Source organism: Electrophorus electricus, chromosome 25, assembly GCF_013358815.1.
Source record: "Electrophorus electricus isolate fEleEle1 chromosome 25, fEleEle1.pri, whole genome shotgun sequence".
Classification (NCBI taxonomy): Eukaryota; Metazoa; Chordata; class Actinopteri; order Gymnotiformes; family Gymnotidae; genus Electrophorus; species Electrophorus electricus.
The window spans coordinates 1562501-1585000 of NC_049559.1; the positions used below are offsets into that span (position 1 = coordinate 1562501).

General features: G+C 50.2%; 1 protein-coding gene across 5 annotated transcripts in view; it reads right to left on the reverse strand.

Moving 5' to 3' along the window:
- Positions 1-3490: 3490 nt before the first annotated feature.
- Positions 3491-22500, reverse strand: part of myo16 (myosin XVI) — a 110453-nt gene continuing 91443 nt past the window's right edge. For all 5 annotated transcript variants that reach the window (XM_035522962.1, XM_035522963.1, XM_035522961.1 and 2 more), the window contains exons 31-36: positions 21337-21683; positions 19771-20931; positions 16557-16715; positions 15708-15793; positions 12349-12429; positions 3491-6636 (exon numbers count right to left, since the gene is read on the reverse strand). In XM_035522962.1, coding sequence (XP_035378855.1) covers positions 12382-12429; positions 15708-15793; positions 16557-16715; positions 19771-20931; positions 21337-21683 — 1801 coding nt within the window. In that variant the 3' untranslated portion in view covers positions 3491-6636; positions 12349-12381. The remainder of the gene's footprint in view (positions 6637-12348; positions 12430-15707; positions 15794-16556; positions 16716-19770; positions 20932-21336; positions 21684-22500) is intronic.

Here is a 22500-nt window from a genome sequence, read left to right on the forward strand (position 1 = left end):
GTCCGTTCGTATAATACATATAATGTATAAACTACTATATATGTGTGTGATATACATATATATAATGTAATAATAATACGTATAGTGTATAATGCACTATATATGTGTAATATACATATAATGAGATATATATATATATGTATGTGTGTGATATACATATAATGTGTAATATACATATATATAATGTAATAATAATACGTATAGTGTATAATGCACTATATATGTGTAATATACATATAATGAGATATATATATATATGTATGTATGTGTGTGTGTGTGTGTATAATGTATGCATGACAGCTGATATAAAGTGGTTCAACTCCTCCAGCGGCTGTCCAGGAGGCTGCACCTCCTCCCCACCACCTCCTCTGCACCTCCTCTCATCCCACCAGCCACGGAGCCTCCTGTATTGGGAACAGTGGTGGAGGATACGGATAATCTCTGGGAACACCTCCCGTCGTTCCCTGCCCGCCTCGCTCTAGTGTCCGGACGCTCTTCCGAACGCTGGGCTGTGTGAAGCCGTATGACTCACGTAGCCGGAGGGGACACAGCCCAGCGTGCTTCTGTTTTGCTTGATGTGTACTTTGTGTGTACGTACGGTGAGCAGTCATTACGCCCTCGTCTTTTATCATTCCGGTCCCCACCCACACACACCACCCCACGTCCAACGCAAACATCCGCGAGGCAACTCCGTCTGCATGTCTCCTGGATTAGTACTGGGATCCACAATTCCGAGCTGTGAAGCAGTACTAAGCCAGATGTCTACTAGCAACATCTATCAGGCAAACAAATTCATTTACATCCACATTCTAGCTCCCAAAGCTTTGGAAGGACCACATAATAGGAACATCATAGCTACCAAACCGCCTGCATTCCTTCGGCAAATGGCACAGGAATTCTCGTTACCATTCCGGAGTAAATTCTTTAATGTCATGCAATCACTTCCAGACCGCACTTTCCACATTCCTTTCCTAAGCAGTTAAACGACATTTCACAGAAAAAAAACACAACTTCTAAAGTGTGACATTCCATCCAGGAGCGGTTCAACAACATTCCTTGATGATTCGGCACTAATCATAACCGTCAAATCATCACATTCCTACCTTTGCCATGACTCCGGTTAGTGTCATTCATTTGGAGATGTGTGGTACTGAAAACCAAAACAACCCCTCAGAAATTCTGCAGGGTTTATGTTTGGCAGTATGAATATGCACCATGATATCTGCATGTTTTCTGTGATGATGCTTACCGGTTTCCGAGCAGCGCACTGCCTGTTTTCACATCTTGGGAACACCGTCATTAAGATGCATACATCTCACGTTAGCACCAGAGAGAGACACACCGCCACAGGAACCTAGATAGCATCATGTTTGTATTCAGGACCTGCTTGCTCCATTTTACCCTCTATCTCTTGTGACCTCTGACCCCGAGGAACTAACAACAGCCTGGCTGTCTCTAGGTAGGCACTGAGCCGCAGGGTGGGAGGAGAAGTTTTGTGCTGTGAAACTTTCCTGCAGCTGTGCCCTAATCTGTTCTAATCTGCATCTCATCTGCATCTAATCCAGCAGTCATAGGTACTGAGAGCTGAAAGGTGACAAGGAGTGTAAAATCATTGTGCCAAGCAACATGCTCGGGAAATACCCTGGAAACTTTCAGGGACGCCAACACAAGGAAGTGTGCAAAGTGTGTGTGTGTGAACTGTCCACATGACGTGCTTGGCTATATGAATTTGCCTATACAGTTTGCACTGTTTGTCTGTGTAAATATGCATTCATGAGGATGGGAAATAGTTTTATTGTAGACAATCACATCCCGTGTAGGAGACTGAATGTGATGATGTTTACACACACACACACACACACAGACATACACACACACACACAGCAGCTGTGTTATTTAGCTGTGAATGGATCCCTCTGTTTATGACATGTGTTGTAGTGTGCGGTATGACTTATGACCCAGGACCTTTATGGCTCAGTGAGTGCTAATCAGTTTACACAAGAACTGCAGACCCGGACTGTTTCACAGGGGAAAAAAAAAGCACACACACACACACACACACACACACACACACACACACACACACACACACACACACACACCACAAACTATGGATGGCCTTTGCACACGCCCGGATGTTTGCATTGTGTGTGTGTGTGTGTGTGTGTGTGTGTGTGTGTGTGTGTGACGCAGAAAGGATGCTTGACAGCCCGTGTTTGCCTGATCTTATTCAGCTGTGGACTGTGAATGTGCACCAGAGGTTTAAGGTCACTATATAATAAAGTGCACAGAGCCACAGTTATTACACATGTAAATCCCTGCTTCAGAACTGCAAAACGCAAATCTGCCCATGTTTCCACACACAAAAAAATTATTTTCTTCCTCCTTTTCCCATGGAATACTGGTTTGCGACCTCAGTGACATCACGACAGAGCCGGGTGCTGACATTACCGCGCTTTATTGCTGTACAGGAATCTTATAAAACATAACCAAAACAAAATATGTACCAAGACATATACCTTGTTCCCTCCCTTTAAATTCTTTCCCCACAGACACGCATGTATCGAAGCGACAGTTATATTTATATATCGTATGCACGAAAGGAAACAGGATGGTGGAAAACAGGGACCATTATGGAGTTGTGCGGAGGCTAACGTGTACAGCCACACTGATGCAGAACTGTGCGAACCGCCTGCAGGGGGCTCGGAGGTGCGCAGGGCTGTAGCGCCGGGCCGAGGGCGACACACCGGACATGTTGGGGTGGGCTTCGGCGCAGCAGAGTCCTTCTGCAGGGGATGGACTGAGGGCTCACGTCACATGTTTATATTAAACATGTCCACGCGGGGGTCGGGAGAGGTCCACAGCACCAGGCGGGACAGGCGTGGGGTCGGAGAGGCAGTGGTATTTGTCTTTATATTACGTACTGAACAGAAATAATTGGTGTTATTACAAAAAAAAATAATAATAATAATAATTTTTTAAAATTGGCATAAATAATTCAGCGCCAAAATAGATCATCCATGTTTAACCCTGTTTAGCAGTAGCAAAGCAAAAATCCATCGTGCTTACGCAGGCTGTGATGGCGTGGGTTGTTAGCAAAGGTCTGCACTCACTTTCCCAGAAGCCCTGCTGTGTGAAGGTCTTCCCAGCTATTACACAGTGTGGGCACTGCCGTGCTAGCCCTGGGTTCTGGCACGGTTACTCTGGTCAACAGCTTGACACACTGGTCGGGTGGGCAGTCAACAGACCCACTTCTAATCACTTTGAAAGCAGCTTTATGGGGGGGAGCAGAATTTGGTGATTGCAGTTTTGTGAAGACCATGTGGGTGTGCAGAAAAAATCAGGGCACAGTCGTAAAAGGAGCGTAAACTCAAGAGCCTGGATTTGGCGAGAGTCCAGAGTAGCGTCTCTCATGAAACTACTCAGTAGGTATAATGTTCGAATAGAACTCTGGAGATTATGCATGTCTCCTTGATGTTTTTAGATCATCTTTTTTTTTTTTTTTTTGTTCATGTACAAAGTCATTTTTATAAACAAATTTACAATCATCAGACGACCATGTAGATGTCGACAGCAGTGTCAGGACTCCTGGACCGAGATGAAGACGCTGAAAACTATAAACAGAGAACCATCACGGGCGGTACTGAAGAGCAGTATAGTCATAGTCCAGAACTGGGGAGAATTTTACGCTTGGGCTTCACAAACTCCACGGCCCTGCAACACCGAGCGGAGAGCAGGGGGTTGCATGTGCACGCAGTCCTGTACATTCAGCGAGTTCGCCCAGGTGCAGAGTGAGCGATACGATTGGACGAAGTCAAAACACACGAGCTCTCAGCCCGCCGTGGCAGACAGATGCTAACAAACATGTCAGCAGGAAGAAGAGCCAACAAAGATCAGGGGAAAAAAAGAAAGGAAGAGTACCAAACATCTGGTACCAAACATTTGACATTTCATACACTGATCGCAGTCATACAAGCACGAATAACAGCCACTCATCAGGTAAAACCCCTCATTCATCACTGCAGTACTCCACTTTCACAAATCTTGCAGGATTATAACAATGATTGGCCAGTTTAGCTGATCTTTTTGGGACACGCCCAGCCTGTGCAGGGACATATTGGAGACGAAGCTCATTGTCTCAGTAGTCGCTGGATGTCTGTATTCGGTCTTCTGGTGCATACCGAAGAAACTGGTGCATGTCCAAAGTCCCCAGTTCAACGTGTACGTACGTCAGTTCATAGAGAAACACGGCTGCACATGTAGACAGTGAGACAGTGTAAACCACACATCTCACATTTGCTTTTCGTCCCTCTTTTTTCTGTGATGTTACGGAGAAGACACGACAGCTTGAGGTGTTCGAGAATACCGGCACGCCGGAACTGAAACGAAGCTGAAACTCTGAAGGCTCAGTGCAGACTGTCTACTTTAAACGGAGGACCTTTGCATGTAACCTCACGTAAATCTACAAATTATGTCCCTCACACTGGGGGCCCCAGAAGTAATTGGACAGATGCCAGGTGTGACATCACATCATGGCTCGTGCATTAGTTCTCCTAACAGCGCAGTAAGATTATCCAACAGCAGTGCGGCAGATAAAGGTGATTGTGGAGGTAAACAATGCATTAAATCTGAAACATCACGAGCCTATATGTGTCGCACAGCAGCAGCTGTGTGTAGGGATACCAGCAGAACTGCCTGTGTGTAGGGATACCAGCAGAACTGCCTGTGTGTAGGGAGACCAGCAGAATTGAGTGTGTGTAGGGATACCAGCAGAATTGAGTGTGTGTAGGGACACCAACAGGACTATTTGTGTGTAGGGAGACCAGCAGAACTGAGTGTGTGTAGGGAGACCAGCAGAACTGAGTGTGTGTAGGGAGACCAGCAGAACTGCCTGTGTGTAGGGATACCAGCAGAATTGAGTGTGTGTAGGGACACCAACAGGACTATTTGTGTGTAGGGAGACCAGCAGAACTGAGTGTGTGTAGGGAGACCAGCAGAACTGAGTGTGTGTAGGGAGACCAGCAGAACTGAGTGTGTGTAGGGAGACCAGCAGAACTCAGTTTGTGTAGGGATACCAGCAGAACTGAGTGTGTGTAGGAAGACCAGCAAAACTAAGTGTGTAGGGAGACCAGCAGAACTGAGTGTGTAGGGAGACCAGCAGACCCTGATGACTTGCCTCTAACGGCGGACTACAAAAGCCAAAGGGGTACGAACAGCTTCCTGCACTCCTTACCGGCCACGTCATCCGCGTGGCACCGCACCGTGCTTCTGGCTTGCTTCCCGGAGACGAGGCACGGATACAGACGTGTGTCAGACAGACGTCATCTGCCAAACGGTTTAGTTCACAACGTGATGGTTTTATTTAAGATTACGTCAATCTGTCCAATTACTTGCAGTCTCCCCTGACATGGGTGTAATATGAACACAAGAGCTACGATTCCTCTATCGTTCACTCAATATGAGATGTAAATACCTCGACTTAAACCTGACATTCTGCACTTTGAAGTCAGTCTCTTTGTATAATTTTATCTCCAGAGTGCTGAGCACAGTGCCAAAACAACTGAAATTGTGTCAGTGGCTGTATGTGCTATATACCATTCACCTGTCACCAGCATGGTGTGGACATGCGTGACCTCAGCCCACACCGCAGAAATTTCACCTCCGAACAAGGTGCTAGTTTCAGTCCATTGCCGTGGTGTGAGGATTGTGGGTTTACGTCCAGCAATGCAATCCGAGTTGGAATCTGCACGAGCATCTGTTGGTAAAGTCCTGCAAAGTTCCTGTGATCTTGATGTCGTTTCCTCTGTGGCCAGTCTTACCCGTGCAGTAAGACGTGTTTGTGGAGAAAGCGCGGCTTCCTGTGTGTGTCCTTCTACGTTAGCTAGCATTGTTTCTGTCGACACGTGTCTGTGCATTGCCGAGCTGTCTGCGTGTCCCGGAGTTCACTCTGCCATGTGCTTTGCATCTGAAGCCGGTGGGTATTGTAGCTTCAAATGAAAATGTCCCCGGGGTATCACTGAGAGTTTCCCTGAGCCCGGCCCTTCGCCCGAGTATTACCCCTCCCACGATCTCACCATCCCCCCACTTTGGAAAGGGACGCGACCTCCCAAGGTGGGTCTCAGAAGCACCCGGAGGAGAAATGTGACCCTGAAGAAAGCCGGAGCGTTGGGGTCGGAGAGGGACTCGGCGTGTAAACTTCGACGTGGGGCGCCCCTGAGCGGCGCAGCGGCCTCGGCTAGCGCACAGGGACAAACCAGCACCAGGTTGATTCTGAGTAGCGACACTAAACTATGGCACACGAACAGAGACCGAAACCGCAGTAGAGGCGGGCGAGCTCCAGATACAGTGAACAGCCCTAGGACTGAAACCGCTGCCCTGGCAACAAACGACAGCCCAGCCGTGCTGCTCTCTTTCTGGACATTGGCATGGCAGTGAGTTCCGGGGAGCTGCGTCGCCATGGTGTCAGCGCTCCTTCCGCGAGATGACAAACGTGAACAGTCTAAACCACGGGCAAGGCCTTGGTGGAGGGCCACAGTGGGGACCAGAGTAACCATGGTAACTAAGGGGAAGTTTTCTTGGTGATATTCTTCTTGTGTTTGAGCGCCAAGGTGGGTAAGGCTCGTTTGTCCGGAAGGCCTGTCAAAGGAGAGACGGAGCAGAGAATGAAGGGAGGAATAGAGGGATCACTTAGAGAGAACAGGATGACAGGGTACCATTATAATGCAAACACTTTCATTTCCAGTTATACACAATCCGAAAAGTACACAGCAGAAATATTCATGTCACAGAGACGTGTGTGTGTCACTAAAAGCAAAAAGAAAAAAACAAAAACAAAACCCCACAACAAATCAACAACAACGACGGAAACCGCAGAATTCCAGTGTCTGGAAACGGTTGGGATGAATGTGGCACATTGGGAACGGCCGTAATTAAAAGGCACACATCAGGTGTAATCGTATCCCTGCTCCTGTCCTGCACAGGCACAGGTGCTCACCACGGGTGTCGAGGCTGAAATACCCGGGTACGAATTACCTATGGAGGAGGACCCTTGTCCTGACATCGCTGTATATGCATGAGAGACATAACTAACAGACTCCGCTGCATACACGTATGCACAGCCCTAATCCATCAGTCAAAAGCAATCAATGCACAGATAAATCTATCCGACGAGGCTTTCTAATCATCCTTGGCCAGTAAATACCAGGAAATTTGACCGGGATCTCCTGCTGGCTTCCAGATCCTCTCTCTCTCTCTCTCTCTCAAGAGAGAGAGAGAGAGAGAGAGAGAGAGAGCGAGCACTGAGGGAAAGGGGTGAGAACTGCTCGCTCCTTTACTGAGACAGTGGGCTTTTAAAAGGGGGGGGGCATTTGGGGCTTTTTACAGCTCGTGTAAACGAAGTGAAGAGTTAAAAACAGAAGACAGAAAATGGGAAAGAGGAAGTGAGCTACAATAAGAACTATAGAGCAAGTGGAAAAGCCTGTTTCATTAATGAATGATGAAGCACAAAGCTCCACAGAACTGTGAGAACGAGAGCGTCTCTGCACCGTCCTGTGATGTTTGCGGAGCACAAGAGCACACGAGTCTGAGCGCTGAGAACACCTCACGAGGCACGGACGAGGCACCGGGACTGAGAGGCGCGGGGGATGAGGCAGCCCACGTTGGAGAGTGTAGTGAGAGCGATCTCGCGTGCCCTTGGAGCTGATGCTGTGAGATCCGTGTCCCGTGTTTCACCGTATGCCTGTGGCAGGGCATCCTTACGAGAGTGCGTGTCCACGCTTTCTGTCTCCACACAAAGAGCAGTGAGTATAGAGTGTAGTGAGAGCGCAGTGAGAGTGCAGAGACTATAGAGAGTGCAGTGAGAGTGCAGTGAGAGTGCAGAGACTATAGAGAGTGCAGTGAGAGTGCAGTGAGTATAGAGTGTAGTGAGAGCGCAGTGACAGTGCAGACTATAGAGTGTAGTGAGAGTGCAGTGAGAGTGCAGTGAGTATAGAGTGTAGTGAGAGCGCAGTGAGAGTGCAGAGACTATAGAGAGTGCAGTGAGAGTGCAGTGAGAGTGCAGAGACTATAGAGAGTGCAGTGAGAGTGCAGTGAGTATAGAGTGTAGTGAGAGCGCAGTGACAGTGCAGACTATAGAGTGTAGTGAGAGTGCAGTGAGAGTGCAGTGAGTATAGAGTGTAGTGAGAGCGCAGTGAGAGTGCAGAGACTATAGAGAGTGCAGTGAGTATAGAGAGTGCAGTGAGAGTGCAGTGAGAGTGCAGAGACTATAGAGAGTGCAGTGAGTATAGAGTGTAGTGAGAGTGCAGTGAGAGTGCAGAGACTATAGAGAGTGCAGTGAGAGTGTAGTGAGAGTGCAGAGACTATAGAGAGTGTAGTGAGAGTGCAGTGAGTATAGAGAGTGCAGTGAGAGTGCAGTGAGTATAGAGGATGCATTCCAGAGATGCAGGACACCCAGAGAGACAGACAGACAGACACACACACACACACACACCCCACATACGAAGTAGCCTAATCTATAATTTACACCTATTGGTCTATTCTCACACACACACACACACACACACACACAGACACAGACACACAGACACACACACCTTCAGACGCATTCCTTTTTGCTTTGTTTTTACTACAGTCAGAGGTTTTTACAGTCAGAGGTAATTAACTATTTAACAATGCATGCAATAATAACAGGCCAGGATTATGACTTCATGAATATGCAACATGCTTATTCACTGGAGATCATTTACACTATATTGATGAAATATTCCAGATTTTGCAGTTCTAATGGAACATTTGAGGAGGAGCTGATCTGAAAAGCCCCACCCCTGTGCATGTGACATGTATCTCAAATTCACCCTGACTCCTCCCCCTCACGAAAACGCACAAAGCCGGACCTCGGCGAGGAACATTCCGGACTGTCACCGCGCTGAAAGGTCGACAGCACACAATGACCCTGTCAGAGCCTCTCCATGCCCACGGTCACCACGGAGATGACTGGACAACATTAATCCTACACCTATTAGAGCAGTCCGAAAAACAAAGGCAGAAGGCCACGAGGAGGACGAAGCATCCTTACTGCGGAGAACATGAGGAGACAACCACCCACACACTCAACCGTCCACGCACCGGAATGTCTCTCTGAACACGTCTGTGCTGTCTGTCAGCGCAACACCCATGTGTGGCGGCATATTAACCACAGCACATGACCACCACGCACATTAATGGGAGATGGAGCCACAGCGATGCACTAGAACCAGAAGTCTTTCTCATTTTCTTTCTTTTACACACACACACACACACAAATTCCCCACTCTGGCTTCTTTAGGTGACTTTTCTCCTTCAAGCTCAGGTGCTCTACCAGACATCTGGACCCTGAGGGTGTTGTGTAGTTTCCCCAAGACTGCACATATATGCACGTGTCTGTGTGTGTGTGTGTGTGTGTGTGTGTGTGTATATATACACGCACGTACTTCTATTTATTTTCTGTATCTTTGTTTTTTGTCCCTATCTGTCTCAGTTCCCCCTGGTTGTAGTAGCCTGTGATCAACTCCGTGAGAGCCCAGGTGCAGTGTGGGAAACTCTCGGGCTTCTTCATGACACCTCCACGCTGGAAGGCAGAGGCCAGGGGTCCCGTCTCTGCCTCGATTAGCTCGGCCACAAAGACGTGGAGGCAGAGCGCAAATTAGGCAGATGCCGCGGTGCAATTGGGCAGTGGGGCTGTGAATGGGGGCCTGTTGTTTAGAGAGTGGGGGGGGCAGATTGTGGCATACATGGCTTTATCAGACTGTTTGTTTTGATCAGACTACAGTCAGTCAGACCGCGCACACACACACACACACACACACACACACACACACACACACACAAAAGAAATGCTTGGGGGATTCGAACTAATTCCCCAAATAAGAAGTGCGTGTGTGTAAGTATGTAAGTATGTAAGAGTGTGTGTGTGTGTGTGTGTGTGTGTGTGTGAGTGTGTGTGTGTGTGTGTGAGTGTGTAAGTATGTAAGTGTGTGTGTGTGTGCGTGCGTGAGTGTGTGTGTGTGCATGTGTGAGTGTGAGTGTGTGTGTGTGTGTGCGTGCATGTGTGTGTGAGTGTGAGTGTGTGTGTGTGTGCATGTGTGTGTGAGTGTGTGTGTGTCTGTGGGAGTGTGTGTGTGTGTGAGTGTGTAAGTATGTAAGTGTATGTGTGTGTGTGTGTGTGTGTGTGAGAGACTCTTCCTTCATAAAGATGGTTCTCAGATACCCTAGAAAAGCAACACTGACAATTACATTAGAATAAAACATGCAACATTAGTAATGTGTGCAAACAATATTATCTCAGTATTATCTCAGTAATCCCAGTATTATCTCAGTAATCCCAGTATTATCTCAGTATTATCTCAGTAATCCCAGTATTATCTCAGTATTATCTCAGTAATCCCAGTGTTTTCTCAGTATTATCTCATTATTATCTGAGTATCATCTAAGTAATAGCTCATTATCATCTCTGTATTCTCAGTAATCCCAGTGTTTTCTCAGTATTCTCATTATCTCTATCATCTCAGTAATAGCTCATTATCATCTCTGTATTATCTCAGTAATATCACGTTGCTATTGTGTCTTTATTGTAAAGCACTTTGTCATTTTTATCAAATATATAAATAATGATGATGATTATGATGAAGTGATAATCTTATAAAATTGTATTAATCTTATTATAAATAAATAATACATCTTATTATAATAAAACTAATGCAATATATGCATTTCCAAACACACACAAACACGTACGCGCACACACACAAACCCACACACACGCACGCACACATGCATGCACACACACACACACGTATGCCCACACACACCCACACGCACCCACACACACGGTGAGGCTTCCCCTCTCATGGCCTGCAGGTCTCCAAACATCACTGTGCGATTACAGACGAGAAAAGAGAAAGAGAAAACAATCCATTTCTCAAAATCTGAACATTATTTTTGCTTTCAGGGGCTAAAACAAGATTCAGACGGGTTAATCCCAACCTCACGGGTTAATCCCAACCTCACGGGTTAATCCCAAACTTTACGGGTTAATCCCAATTTTACAGGTTAATCCCAATTTTACGGGTTAATCCCAAACCTCACAGGTTAATCCCAACCTCACGGGTTAATCCAAACCTCACGGGTTAATCCAAACCTCACGGATTAATCCCAAACCTCACGGGTTAATCCCAAACCTCACGGGTTAACCCTCATACTATCCCGAAGAGGGAAAACACGGCGCGAAAGGCGTCCCTGTAGGCGCAGACTGGACCAGAGGTCGGAATGAGATTACGATGAAGCAAGTGTGTCAATATGGTGAATACTGTTTAACACACACACACACACACACACACACACCCAGTATAGCAGCAATTATCTTTAACCTTACATATATTACAAATATAACACATAATGGAAACAATTATCACAAAAAATATAATACAATATAATATAATATATACCCAAACAAAGCCATAAAACTCCTAGTAAATGCATGTAAAATATGTAAATCAAAACTGGACAGGACACACACACGAGGCAGGGACAGTTTGTGTGGGGAGCATGGACACGCACTCTCGTAAGGATGCCCTGCCACAGGCATACGGTGAAACACGGGACACGGATCACACAGCATCAGCTCCAAGGGCACGCGAGATCGCCACGGCAACAGCAGCCAAGGACAGGGGGAACGGACGCAGCACAAAAACCCAGCTGGATAAAAATTCCGATGTTGTTGCTGTTCACTTTGGTTTGGAGGAGCACAGCTGTCACTGTGCGAGTGCGTAGCTGTGAATAACCACGCTAAATGTAGTCTACAGAAACGCTAAATTCTTCAAAGTGTCGATCCACTAAAGTGGATCGGTGATTGTAAACGTTAGAGGTTAGATCCACCCCTAATCTAGCACAGGTTTAAAAGAACCCTTCCATACTTGTGCTACATTTAACATTTACCTGACGCTTTTATCCAAAGCAACTTACAATTATGACTGAACACAACTTGACCAGCGGTGGCAACTTGGCAGTAGTGGAACTCGAACCTACAACCTACCAATTACAAATCAAGTACCTTAACCACCGAGCCTCAGAGCTTATTAAATGACTCCGAACAAAACGCCATGTTCATCTTTAGTGACCTCATCTTTATATTTTCTCCCAGTAACATGTCCAGTAAGAGGCCCACGCCAGCTGACCACGGAGACCTTCCACCAGTGAGGTGGAGGTGCAGGTTCCTGTCAGTGAGATGAAAAGAGGGAGTGTCCCAAGTGGAGGAGTGGCAGGTGGCCCAGGTGGAGGGAGCCAATGAGGTGTTGGCCGGCCAAGCAGACTCACCCCGTCCCTACACGGACGCAAGCCACGGCCAGTCTACAGTGCTGCTCCTGCCCCGAAGGGCGAGAAGGTGAGGTGTCCCCTCTGTAAGACAAAAGAGAGAGAGAGAGAGAGAGAGAGAGAGAGAGACTGATTTTAGAGTAGAGAACGCAACTAGAAAAACGCATCTAGAACACTGCGTGAGCGAGATATTGACACAATTAAAAAAGGAGGGTAAAACAGCCCTGTAGTGTCACGGCGTTTACAGGCGTGAGCGGAAGTGCTGATCTCTGCGTCATTCTCACTTTCACAGCTCTCGTTAGGAAACTCGCACACGTTAGCACGTTTAGCCTCGTCAGAGACGGTGAACTGAACCTCAGACTTTTCTCCTGACTCCCCGACGTCCTGACTCGAGGCAGTCAGTCGTAGCAGGTTCCTCCCCAAGGCTATGGGGCGTCTCCGTCCACGGCAGGAGAGACAGGACCACTCCATTAGCGGGGGGTGGGGGTGGGGTGTTGGGTGAGCGGATAAGGGAAGAGGACCCTCGTGTGTCCATCTTTCTCCGCCTTCAGGAATTCTCCCCTCCAACTGGACTGGGACAGTGAGCGTGTTCTCCCGAGCCAACCCGATCAATAATTAACTACTTCACTATTCCGCACAGTGAGGTTTTATTATTATTATACAACGCGGATCGATGGCGGATGTAGTGGACTGACGTGTGGTCCAGCGTGGCCACTCAGACGTGGGGGGGGTAAACCGCAAGGGAGGAGACTCCTGCATTAAGAGGACCGGTTTTTGCTTCCGAGAGCCATAAGGACATTAGGGGCTCGAGTGTCCTTCTAAAGCTGGCCTCTGTCGGGGTCAGCTGGCTGTAATAGAGGAGCCATCTGCCGTTCATCCAGCCGGCCCACACTAGCCAGAGCTGGAGCTGTCATGGAGATCACTGGTTTGTGTTTCAAGATATCTACTGGCTTGTGTTTGAGGTTCTGTATTGGTTTGTGTTTCAAGATATCTACTGGTTTGCGTTTGAGGATCTGTACTGGTTTGTGTTTGTGGATCTGTACTGGTGTGTTTGTGGATCTGTACTGGTTTGTGTTTGAGGATCTGTACTGGTTTTTGTTTGAGGATCTAGGTGTGAACATGGTTGCAGAGGCCTGATCTGTAGGCTGAGATTTGGGACACATTATGCTAACATGTGTGGTTGTCTGGACGTCACATTCGCATGTACGTGCCGCAGTCGGATTAGCCTGAAAGAAGCCGTAAAAGGAGAGTGCCATCATGCGTTAGCGGAGGAGGAACACAGCCTGTCTCACAGCTCAGCCTGTCGCACAGCTCAGCCTGTCTCACAGCACAGCCTGTCTCACAGCACAGCCTGTCGCACAGCTCAGCCTGTCTCACAGCTCAGCCTGTCTCACAGCGTGCAGTCGAGGAGGGTCAGGTTTCAGAGCACCCTAGTTTAGCAGGGGGGGTTGTGCAATTCTGTACCTGTAAATATTTTATCACCCACTTGAATAGTTAAAGCTTTATTTAAAGCACGAGATGCACACGTCTGTACGACATATTTATCATTTAAGGCGGCTTTTTTTTTGCGGCCGTGTCTCCACTGTTGGTGTGCTTCCTGGTTTCCAAGCAGTCATGTGACCCTGACCCTATCATGTGTGCAGGGTGAGTGATTGTAGGGGCTGAATGGGATCCAGTAACCGGAGACGCCTGGGCGCTGAGCGTGAAAACGGGAAACGCTCCATACCGCTCGCCCGCCTCCTAAAATAACACAACAAAGCCGAACAGAGCGGGAGAGTTTCAGGAAGACTCGCACTTCGGTTTCAGTTAACACAAGGATGAGGAGAACGCGGTCGACCCGTCTGGCTCCGACAACCAAAAAAGAAAAAACAGGAAGATAAAACGCAAGGGCCGGGGGTGAGGGGCGCCGTGGTACATGCCCTCTCGCTCGGGACGCACAGATGTGCCCTCACGCCACGTGTGTGTGTCTGCCTGTCCATCACCGTAACGGTCCGACGGATCGTGAGCGACGGCCCCGGGACTCTGTGTCCTGGAACTAGGACACCTGGTCCCTCTCTCTGCAGGCTCGTATGACACTGCCTCCCACTCAGGTGTCTTCCCACTCAGGTGTCCTCCCACTCAGGTGTCCCCCCACTCAGGTGTCCTCCCACTCAGGTGTCCCCCCACTCAGGTGTCCCCCCACTCAGGTGTCCTCCCACTCAGGTGTCCCCCCACTCAGGTGTCCCCCCACTCAGGTGTCCTCCCACTCAGGTGTCCTCCCACTCAGGTGTCCTCCCATTCAGGTGTCCTCCCACTCAGGTGTCCCCCCACTCAGGTGTCCCCCCACTCAGGTGTCCCCCACTCAGGTGTCCCCCCACTCAGGTGTCCTCCCACTCAGGTGTCCTCCCACTCAGGTGTCCCCCCACTCAGGTGTCCTCCCACTCAGGTGAGCTGCGGGGGTTACTCCACACCCCCTGGCTGACCGACATATACATATTCATAAACCTTTATTACTTTATTATAGTTTGCATAATGAGATGCCTGCAGCAGGGAGGTCCACATGGCAGACAGCAGCCTCGCGGACGCGCACACACACACACACACACACACACACACTCCTTCTGTCATTACTAAAGCCCATTTCCGTTACAACTCCTGTTTGTGAGTAGGTGAGGAGTGTTTAGATGTCGCGCGTGCGGTGCACATCCCATCACGTCAACAGCCAGGCTGTAATCCCACCCTATCCTCATCCTGCCTCTGTGCCGCGACACTCTCTTCAAAGCACGCAGGCTTCTGCAATAAAAGCACACAGGCTTCTGCTGTCAGCAGGTGATGGCATGAGATCTTGCACTAATGCGGCATGTTCTCTGGCTTGTAGGCGTAGAATGAATGACCGTTAATAACGAACCCACCCCTGTCTCATCATCTCTTCTGCCCAGGAGCGACGGCTCTGCGTGTGTGTCCTACACGTCAGGGCCGAGGCTCTGTATCTGTTAGGCAGCGTGGCGGATGGCAGCGTTTGGCTTGGACTGATTTAGGTCTTACGCATGACACACGTCACGTGTTATGCATGAGACGTGTCACGCCGGTTGACTCGCACGTACGTCGTGTGATCCCGGGGCCCAGGTGTTTAGATGTGGCCATGCCTGTGCCCACGCCTGGCATGTGTGCAAATCCACCGTAGACGTCACAAACACCGTGACAAGCGACTGTCTACTTGTCGCGACGGCTGGTCTCACGTCCAGGTTCTCCGTGGAAAGATGGTGGGTCACGTGAGGCCACTGCAACCCCAGAGGGCTTGATGACAGAGGTCTCTGTGTGTGTGTGTGTGTGTGTGTGTGTGTGTGTGTGTGTGTGTGTGTGTGTGCGCGCGCGCGCTTTACCTGAGTATGATGGCTGTCCATATGTCTATGCAGTGTGGCGGCACTGGACACATTAGATTTGTGGTGTCCTTCATCTTCCAGCGTCCCTGTTCAGACAAGAGGAAACGGCGTCAGACAGAAGAGCGTCTTCCCACCTTCACCTTAAAGGCTCTCCATGTAGACCCAGGAAGTGCAGCCCCCGAAGACGCCTGTCCTGACGCTCACTTAACGATCAGAGACCTACAGTGATGAAGGTGATATGGGCCCCAGCTGTGCTAGCTAGGCCATGTCCGGACTCCTGGTCTTCCTCGCCTGCACGTGTGACACCAGCTTGACCAGAAAGACATCAGCCCGCCCGGAGACAGGAAAGGACATGTGAGCATTTAACAGAGACAGAGAGACAAAGACAGAGTGCAAGGGATTGTGGGTGGACCAGTGGGCTCTTAGGGGAAGCACTTCATCAACTCCAGGGCCTCTCCCACCAATCACAGGCCACCTAGATGAAAGATTCTGGGTCAGCTCACTTCATTCCTACCCTCCATCTCTCTCTCCCTCTCTCTCTCTCTCTCTCGCTCTCTCTTCCCTGATCATGTGACTGGGTAAACCCCTCCCAAGGTCATCCACTGTTGAGAAACTGGACTTTCCTCTGGAATTATTTTCTCCCTAAGGGACATGAATAATGTATTTCTCCATCACCATTATTCATTGGTGCATGCCATACTAATGAAGGGGGTAGTACTTAAACAAGGTTCATACAAGGGCCTCTCATGTGACACATCACGTGACCTTCTCCATGCTGAGATTCAATCTAGTGATTTTTTCCCCTGTTTCCTGTGGTCAGATCCTACTGCCCCTAACGCCCCCCGTTACCGTTGGAGAGCTGGTTGCCGTTCTCGATGGGGGCGGGGCTGGGCGAGTTGGGGGAGGTGTGGTTATTGGCGTTTTTGTCCTGCAGCTGGGGCGAAGAAGACGAGGAGGAGGTGCCTTGTTCCTCTCGTCCCGGAAGGTTCATGTTGGAGTTCGTGAAACCTGCGGGAAGCAAAAGCAAACAGAAGGTTCAGCCTCTTACAGCACAGACACGGATACGGACACGGACACGGACACACACACACACGCACACGCACGCACGCACACACACAGACACACACAGACACACACAGACACACACAGACACACACACACACAGACATACACAGACACACACACACAGACACATACACAGACACACACACTCAAAACGCTGCCTCCTATGTCAACAGGTCCCAACAGACGCGTCAGTCTGGCCCTACACTTGCCCACAGCTACGCGGGACCAGGCTACGCGGGACCAGGCCACGCGGGACCAGGCTACGCGGGACCAGGATTCTAGCAGCTGCTCCCTGCTCGTGCTCGATGGGACAGAAGGACCCCGGGGGGGTGGGGGTGGGGTGTTGCTAAGCTATGTGGAATCCGCGACCTCTCAGTTCCAACCGACGCCACGATGGATTTAGCGCAGAGGCCAGCTGATCGCCCCGCCCGCCCGGCCCGGCCCCATCAGCCTGGTTTCCATTACAGCACTCAAAAAACACGGTCAGACACAGCCGGGAGCTGACAGGCAAGCACGCCAACGTCGTCTGAGTCCACAGGGCACGCTGGATGCAACACTCCTCGGCCGCGGCATGGCTGCAGCTGGTGATACCTTACGACATAAACTAATCCTTATTTCTGTGTCATTTGTATCTCATGCAGTTCATAAAGGTCAAATACATATTCATTCCACAGCCAGGGCCCTCTACATCCCACAATTTACATAATTAGGCCTCTTCATTGCCCACCCCTCATCCTGTTGAACCCAGACGGATTTAAAACACGGCATGGACTCTGAGGCCCCCATGGTATTCCCTCACTTTCCACTCGAGGCGACTGACAGTTCAGATCATTAATAACGCAGGACGTGAGAGGACGTGAGCTTCTTCCCTCTGGATGAACGCGCGCGCCGATGATCGTCTCGCCGGGCACTGTGCGACAGCGAGCGCATAAAGCAGGAATGCGGCAAGGCACAACCGAACACACTCCCGGGATCTTCCAGGGATCCTGGGAACGCGGGAGCCTCCTGCCGTACCGGTATCACAGATCTTAACGTTGCCGGGAGGCTAAGAACCGCTACATTATGCAGCCCTTCCAACGAGCTTGGCCAAAAGGCCCAGCGTGTGTGCGTACCGGGCCGAGGGGGGCGCACGCTGGCACCAGCGGGTTTACCCCGGCACCAGAATAGAGTGCACAGCTGTGCATGGATCCCGGTGACAGTGAGCTCGAAGGCCCGCTTGACGAGACACACTCTTAAACAGCCTGACGACCAGGACGCGTCTGTTCGGACGATTAACACACACACATTTGAGGACGGTGATTCAAAAAGTCATTTCCTCCTCTCTGGTGTCACATGCATTTGTCTTAGGACACACACACACACACACACACGCACGTGGCTGCGTTTCTCTAGGGAATTGCCCACACTTGGATATGGAATGACCCACTCTCATCAGCCGGGCTAGGAGACGTTGAGATTGAATATTTCATGACTACATCATCTCCTGCTCATGTAATATTGATGCTAGCGGGGCGAAGACCTCTGTGCTCCACCACAAGCTTCCTAACCGGCACATGCACATTTGCACAGGAATGTGAAAATCTCAGAAAAGGCCGATCTGTTCCGGCAGGATTAAGGTGTGTGGTTCATACCGTGAACACGTGAGGTGATGTTACAAACACGACGACCTCGCATGCAACCTCGCGGGAGCCGCTTTGCCATTCAGTAAAGCATGAAATATTGAGCATGCCACGGACGTGGTCACACTGTTTTAGAAGGCAAGCCCAGGAGTTAAGGATCTTAAAGATCCCCGCGTGACCCCATGACCTTTAGGGGACATTTAGTCTTCGATGGACCCACTGTGTCCAGCACGGACCATGAGCTGAGCTCACCAACATCAGCACTGGTCCTTACACATGAAGGACACAGCACACACACACACACACACACACACTCCTGGACCACGTTGGTGTGTGTTCAAACCCACCAAGAATGAAATGTGAGTCTCACTACAGCGGGACAGTGAGGCGTTCTCACTACAGCGGGGCGGTCATGCGGGACAGTGATGTGTTACTACTACGACAGGACTGTATGAATGATGAATTCTAAGTTGCTATAATCCAGCCAGAGAAAGACAATCAGAACTCAACAAGATACCAAATATACCACCACCAGTAATGGAGATGTTGGGTTAATTATTAACACACAGACACACAGAAACAGACACACACACACACAAACACACACACAAAAAAACCCCGATGCCCATGAATCTAAATGATGGGAGCAGCATGAGGCTAAAGCATCTTTAATTAAATACAAAGGTTAAGAGAGGGAGGGGGGTTCATCTCAGCCCAGGAATAACACACACACACACACAATCACACACTCACACACACACACACACGCACATTCACACACACACACTCACACGGGTAATATGTCTTTGTGAGAGCACAGTGTCTTCTCTGTGTTTTTTTGTCTTATGTGATTAAGGGCTCTGCTTAGATGAGGCATTATGCCACCTCAGCGTAACCTAGAGTTGGTGAGGGTTGGTCGTGTGAGGGGGCAGCATACACACTGAACACACTGCCAGGTTTGTGCGGGTGTGCGGCAACCCCACAGTGGCAGGGGGGCTGGCTGTCCCACTGCTATAACCCCACCCTCCCACACCAGAGGAAGAGGCAATGACTAGCCTCCGTAATCCTAAACACACACACGTCTGACAGCTTCTCACGTGGACCTCAGAGGGCACGGCGACCTTCACCGTCAACCTCCCGAAAATGAATCTTTCTGACACAAGGCGGCTCCCAGCGAAAGACGGGAAAGTTCTTCTCTGTAGGAACATCTCCCACGGTTCCTCAGAGTGTCTCCACGGGGAACCATGGACCAGATCTAATGTATCAGTTCACAGGACTTTAACGTCATGTGTGAGTCGCTGTGAGTGTTTTCAGCTGCAAATGTCCCATTGATTGACTCACACACACACACACACACACACTCACACACACACACTCACCAGTATCTCTGATCTTCCTCCCTGTGGTGGACTTACGGAGCAGAGTCCGTCCTGAGCTGAAGAGGGTGTTGAGCTCGTCGAGCGGGCTGGTAAGGGGTCTCCCGTTGGCTGGGTTGAACAGCAGGGGCGAGGATGAGCATGAGTGTGCCCGGCGTGGCTCCGGCCGGGACGACTTCGCCGGGGAGTAGGGCGGCTTGGCGCTGCCCGGGGGTGTCTCGGCCACACCATAGCCCCCTCTGTGGCCCGCTTTGGCAGACTCTGCGCTGGCTACCGACGCGGCTCGGGTCAGCGCCAGGAAGTTAGCCTCGGGAGGAAAGGGGAAATGCGAGGGCGGGCGATACGGCGGAGGCGGAGCCGTGGGAGGGGCCTGGGGAGGGGGCGGGGTCAGAGGCGGGGTGGATTTGTCGGGCATCAGGACAGAGAGGCTGGGCGAGGAGTCGGCACGCTGGCGGGCATACTGGGGCGAGAGCGGGCTTCCGCCGTCCTGGCCGGAGTAGTTGAGGTTGGTCTCGAACACGGGGAGCTTCTTCACCTCCAGCGGGGTGAGCGGCGACTCGTCCGAGGCCGGGGAGCAGGTGACCGGCGATGGGGGGAACACCAGTAGCGGGGGCCTGTGGAGCAGCAGGTTGGGAAAAGGGGGTGGAATATCGCACGCCGCCTCGCCATTGCTGTGCTGCCTCGGGTGTTCCACCAGGGCCACGGGTCTCTTGGGCTCCGGCGTTTTAGGAGGTGCCAGGGTCACGACCTCGCACGGCTCCGCCCTAGCCTGAGGGGTGACTCCGCCCTCCTCGGGCAGGAAGTACTTCATCTCCTCGTAAACGGCCTCGCCCGGCTCTGGGCTGCTGGTCCTGTCACTCAGGCTCAGAGCTCGCCACGCGCCCACCATCTCGATGTAGACGTCCTCCTCGTCCGCGCCCGGGCGCAAGCCGAGCAGGCAGGACTGCGGGCCGTCCTCCGAGGCGCCGTGACGCCCCAGGGCCCCAGGGCAGTGCCCGCCACGGAGCAGGCAGGCCAGCTTCATGTCCGTGGGGCGCGCGGGCGGAGCGGAGATCTCCTCGTACGAGCCTGTCAGCTTGGTGTTGGGACTGCGCTTGGGTTTAGGGGGCGGGACCTTCTTCATAGTGCTGTAGTCGTCGCTGTGAGGGCGGGGCTTAGACAGGGCTAGAGGTCAGGACAGGGGTGGAGAGATGGACATTGAGGTCATTTATCACATTTAATAAAGTCGTACAGAAAAACAGCTGATTCAGCTCACAGAATGATAGATGGCAGATGGAAATAAGAAATGCACTGATAAACATTTATTAAATCAAATCTATTAAAACAAAAAGTGAGATCCGATTATACATACACACACACACACACACACACACACACGCGCGCGCGCAGTAATAACCAATCAGATAAATTTTGTAAGCATTACTTTGCACACGCATGCATGACACAGAAGGCTTAGCTAAGCACTAGGCATGCATGTCTTTGGGGGGGAAAGCCCTTGTTCGGGGGTAAGGGGGCTACCCGTGCCTCCTGCACGCTACTGCCCCCTCGTGGGGACGGAGTGCTACGTACGGTCAGTAGGAGAGAGCTGGGTTTTCGGCGGACTTCCTGAGGGAGAGGCCTGGCTCTCCATGGGACTGTCCTTGGGAGCGATGCACAGGCCCGCGCTCACCACCTCGTACGATGCACTCAGACGCGTGTTGGGGTCCCGTTTAGGTTTGGGAGGGGGCTGTTTCCGTGGTGACGAGAGGCCCCCACCGCCATCCTCACTGGCGTGGGCCACTGGCTGCAGGACCGGGTTAATAGGTGGCCCGATTCCGGAATGTACCAAGTTGTCCATGACCAGGGGGGTAGGCACGGAGCTGGAGCGGAAATGTCGGAAAGGCCGGCCTGCCCCGTTTGTCCTCCCTCCCTGAGCACTGAGTGGAAAACAAACATCGTGCAGTTAATGAAATTAACCGGACTGTTCCTTTACAACCTCGAGCGCATGATTCATTCCATCCTCACCGTCTCTCATCCTTCTCACCAGTCCTGCTTATTAATTAGGTTTGCATCATTTCACTAAATCGTTTTTCAGTTCTTTTCCCGTCAGCTGAAGTAGGCATGTATACTACCGCCCTCCTCTTAAGTAAGCGACAGGCAGGGAAGGTTGTGATCAGCGGCAAACTAACGCGAGGTCAGCGGTGAAATTGATTCACGGGTGACGGGCCGTCCGGAGCAGGGGAACCTGGCATGCTGAGGAGAGGCAGAGGAAGCTGGAAGGAGTTGGAAGGACTGCCAACGAGAACATTTCAGGACAAATAGAAAACATGAATCTCTCATTTTAAGCTGGTATTCCAAGTTATGTGTTGTGTTTTCATGTTATGAAGAAATAATGACCAACCCAGTACAAAGCCAGCAGTGCAGGCCAAGGTTACAGAGGAGTGACGAAACAGATAGTATGAAATATGTTACGTTCACTCTAGTTTCACTAGTATATGTTGACTTTAGTTTCACTAGTATATGTTCACTCTAGTTTCACTAGTATGTTCACTAGTTTTACTAGTATGATACATGTTCACTAATTTCACTAGTATATGATGGTTACTCTAGTTTCACTAGTATATGTTCACTCTAGTTTGACGAGTATATGTTCACTTTAGTTTTACTAGCATGATATATGTTCACTCTAGTTTCACTAGTATATGTTCACTCTAGTTTGACTAGTATGATATGTTCATTTTAGTTTTACTAGCA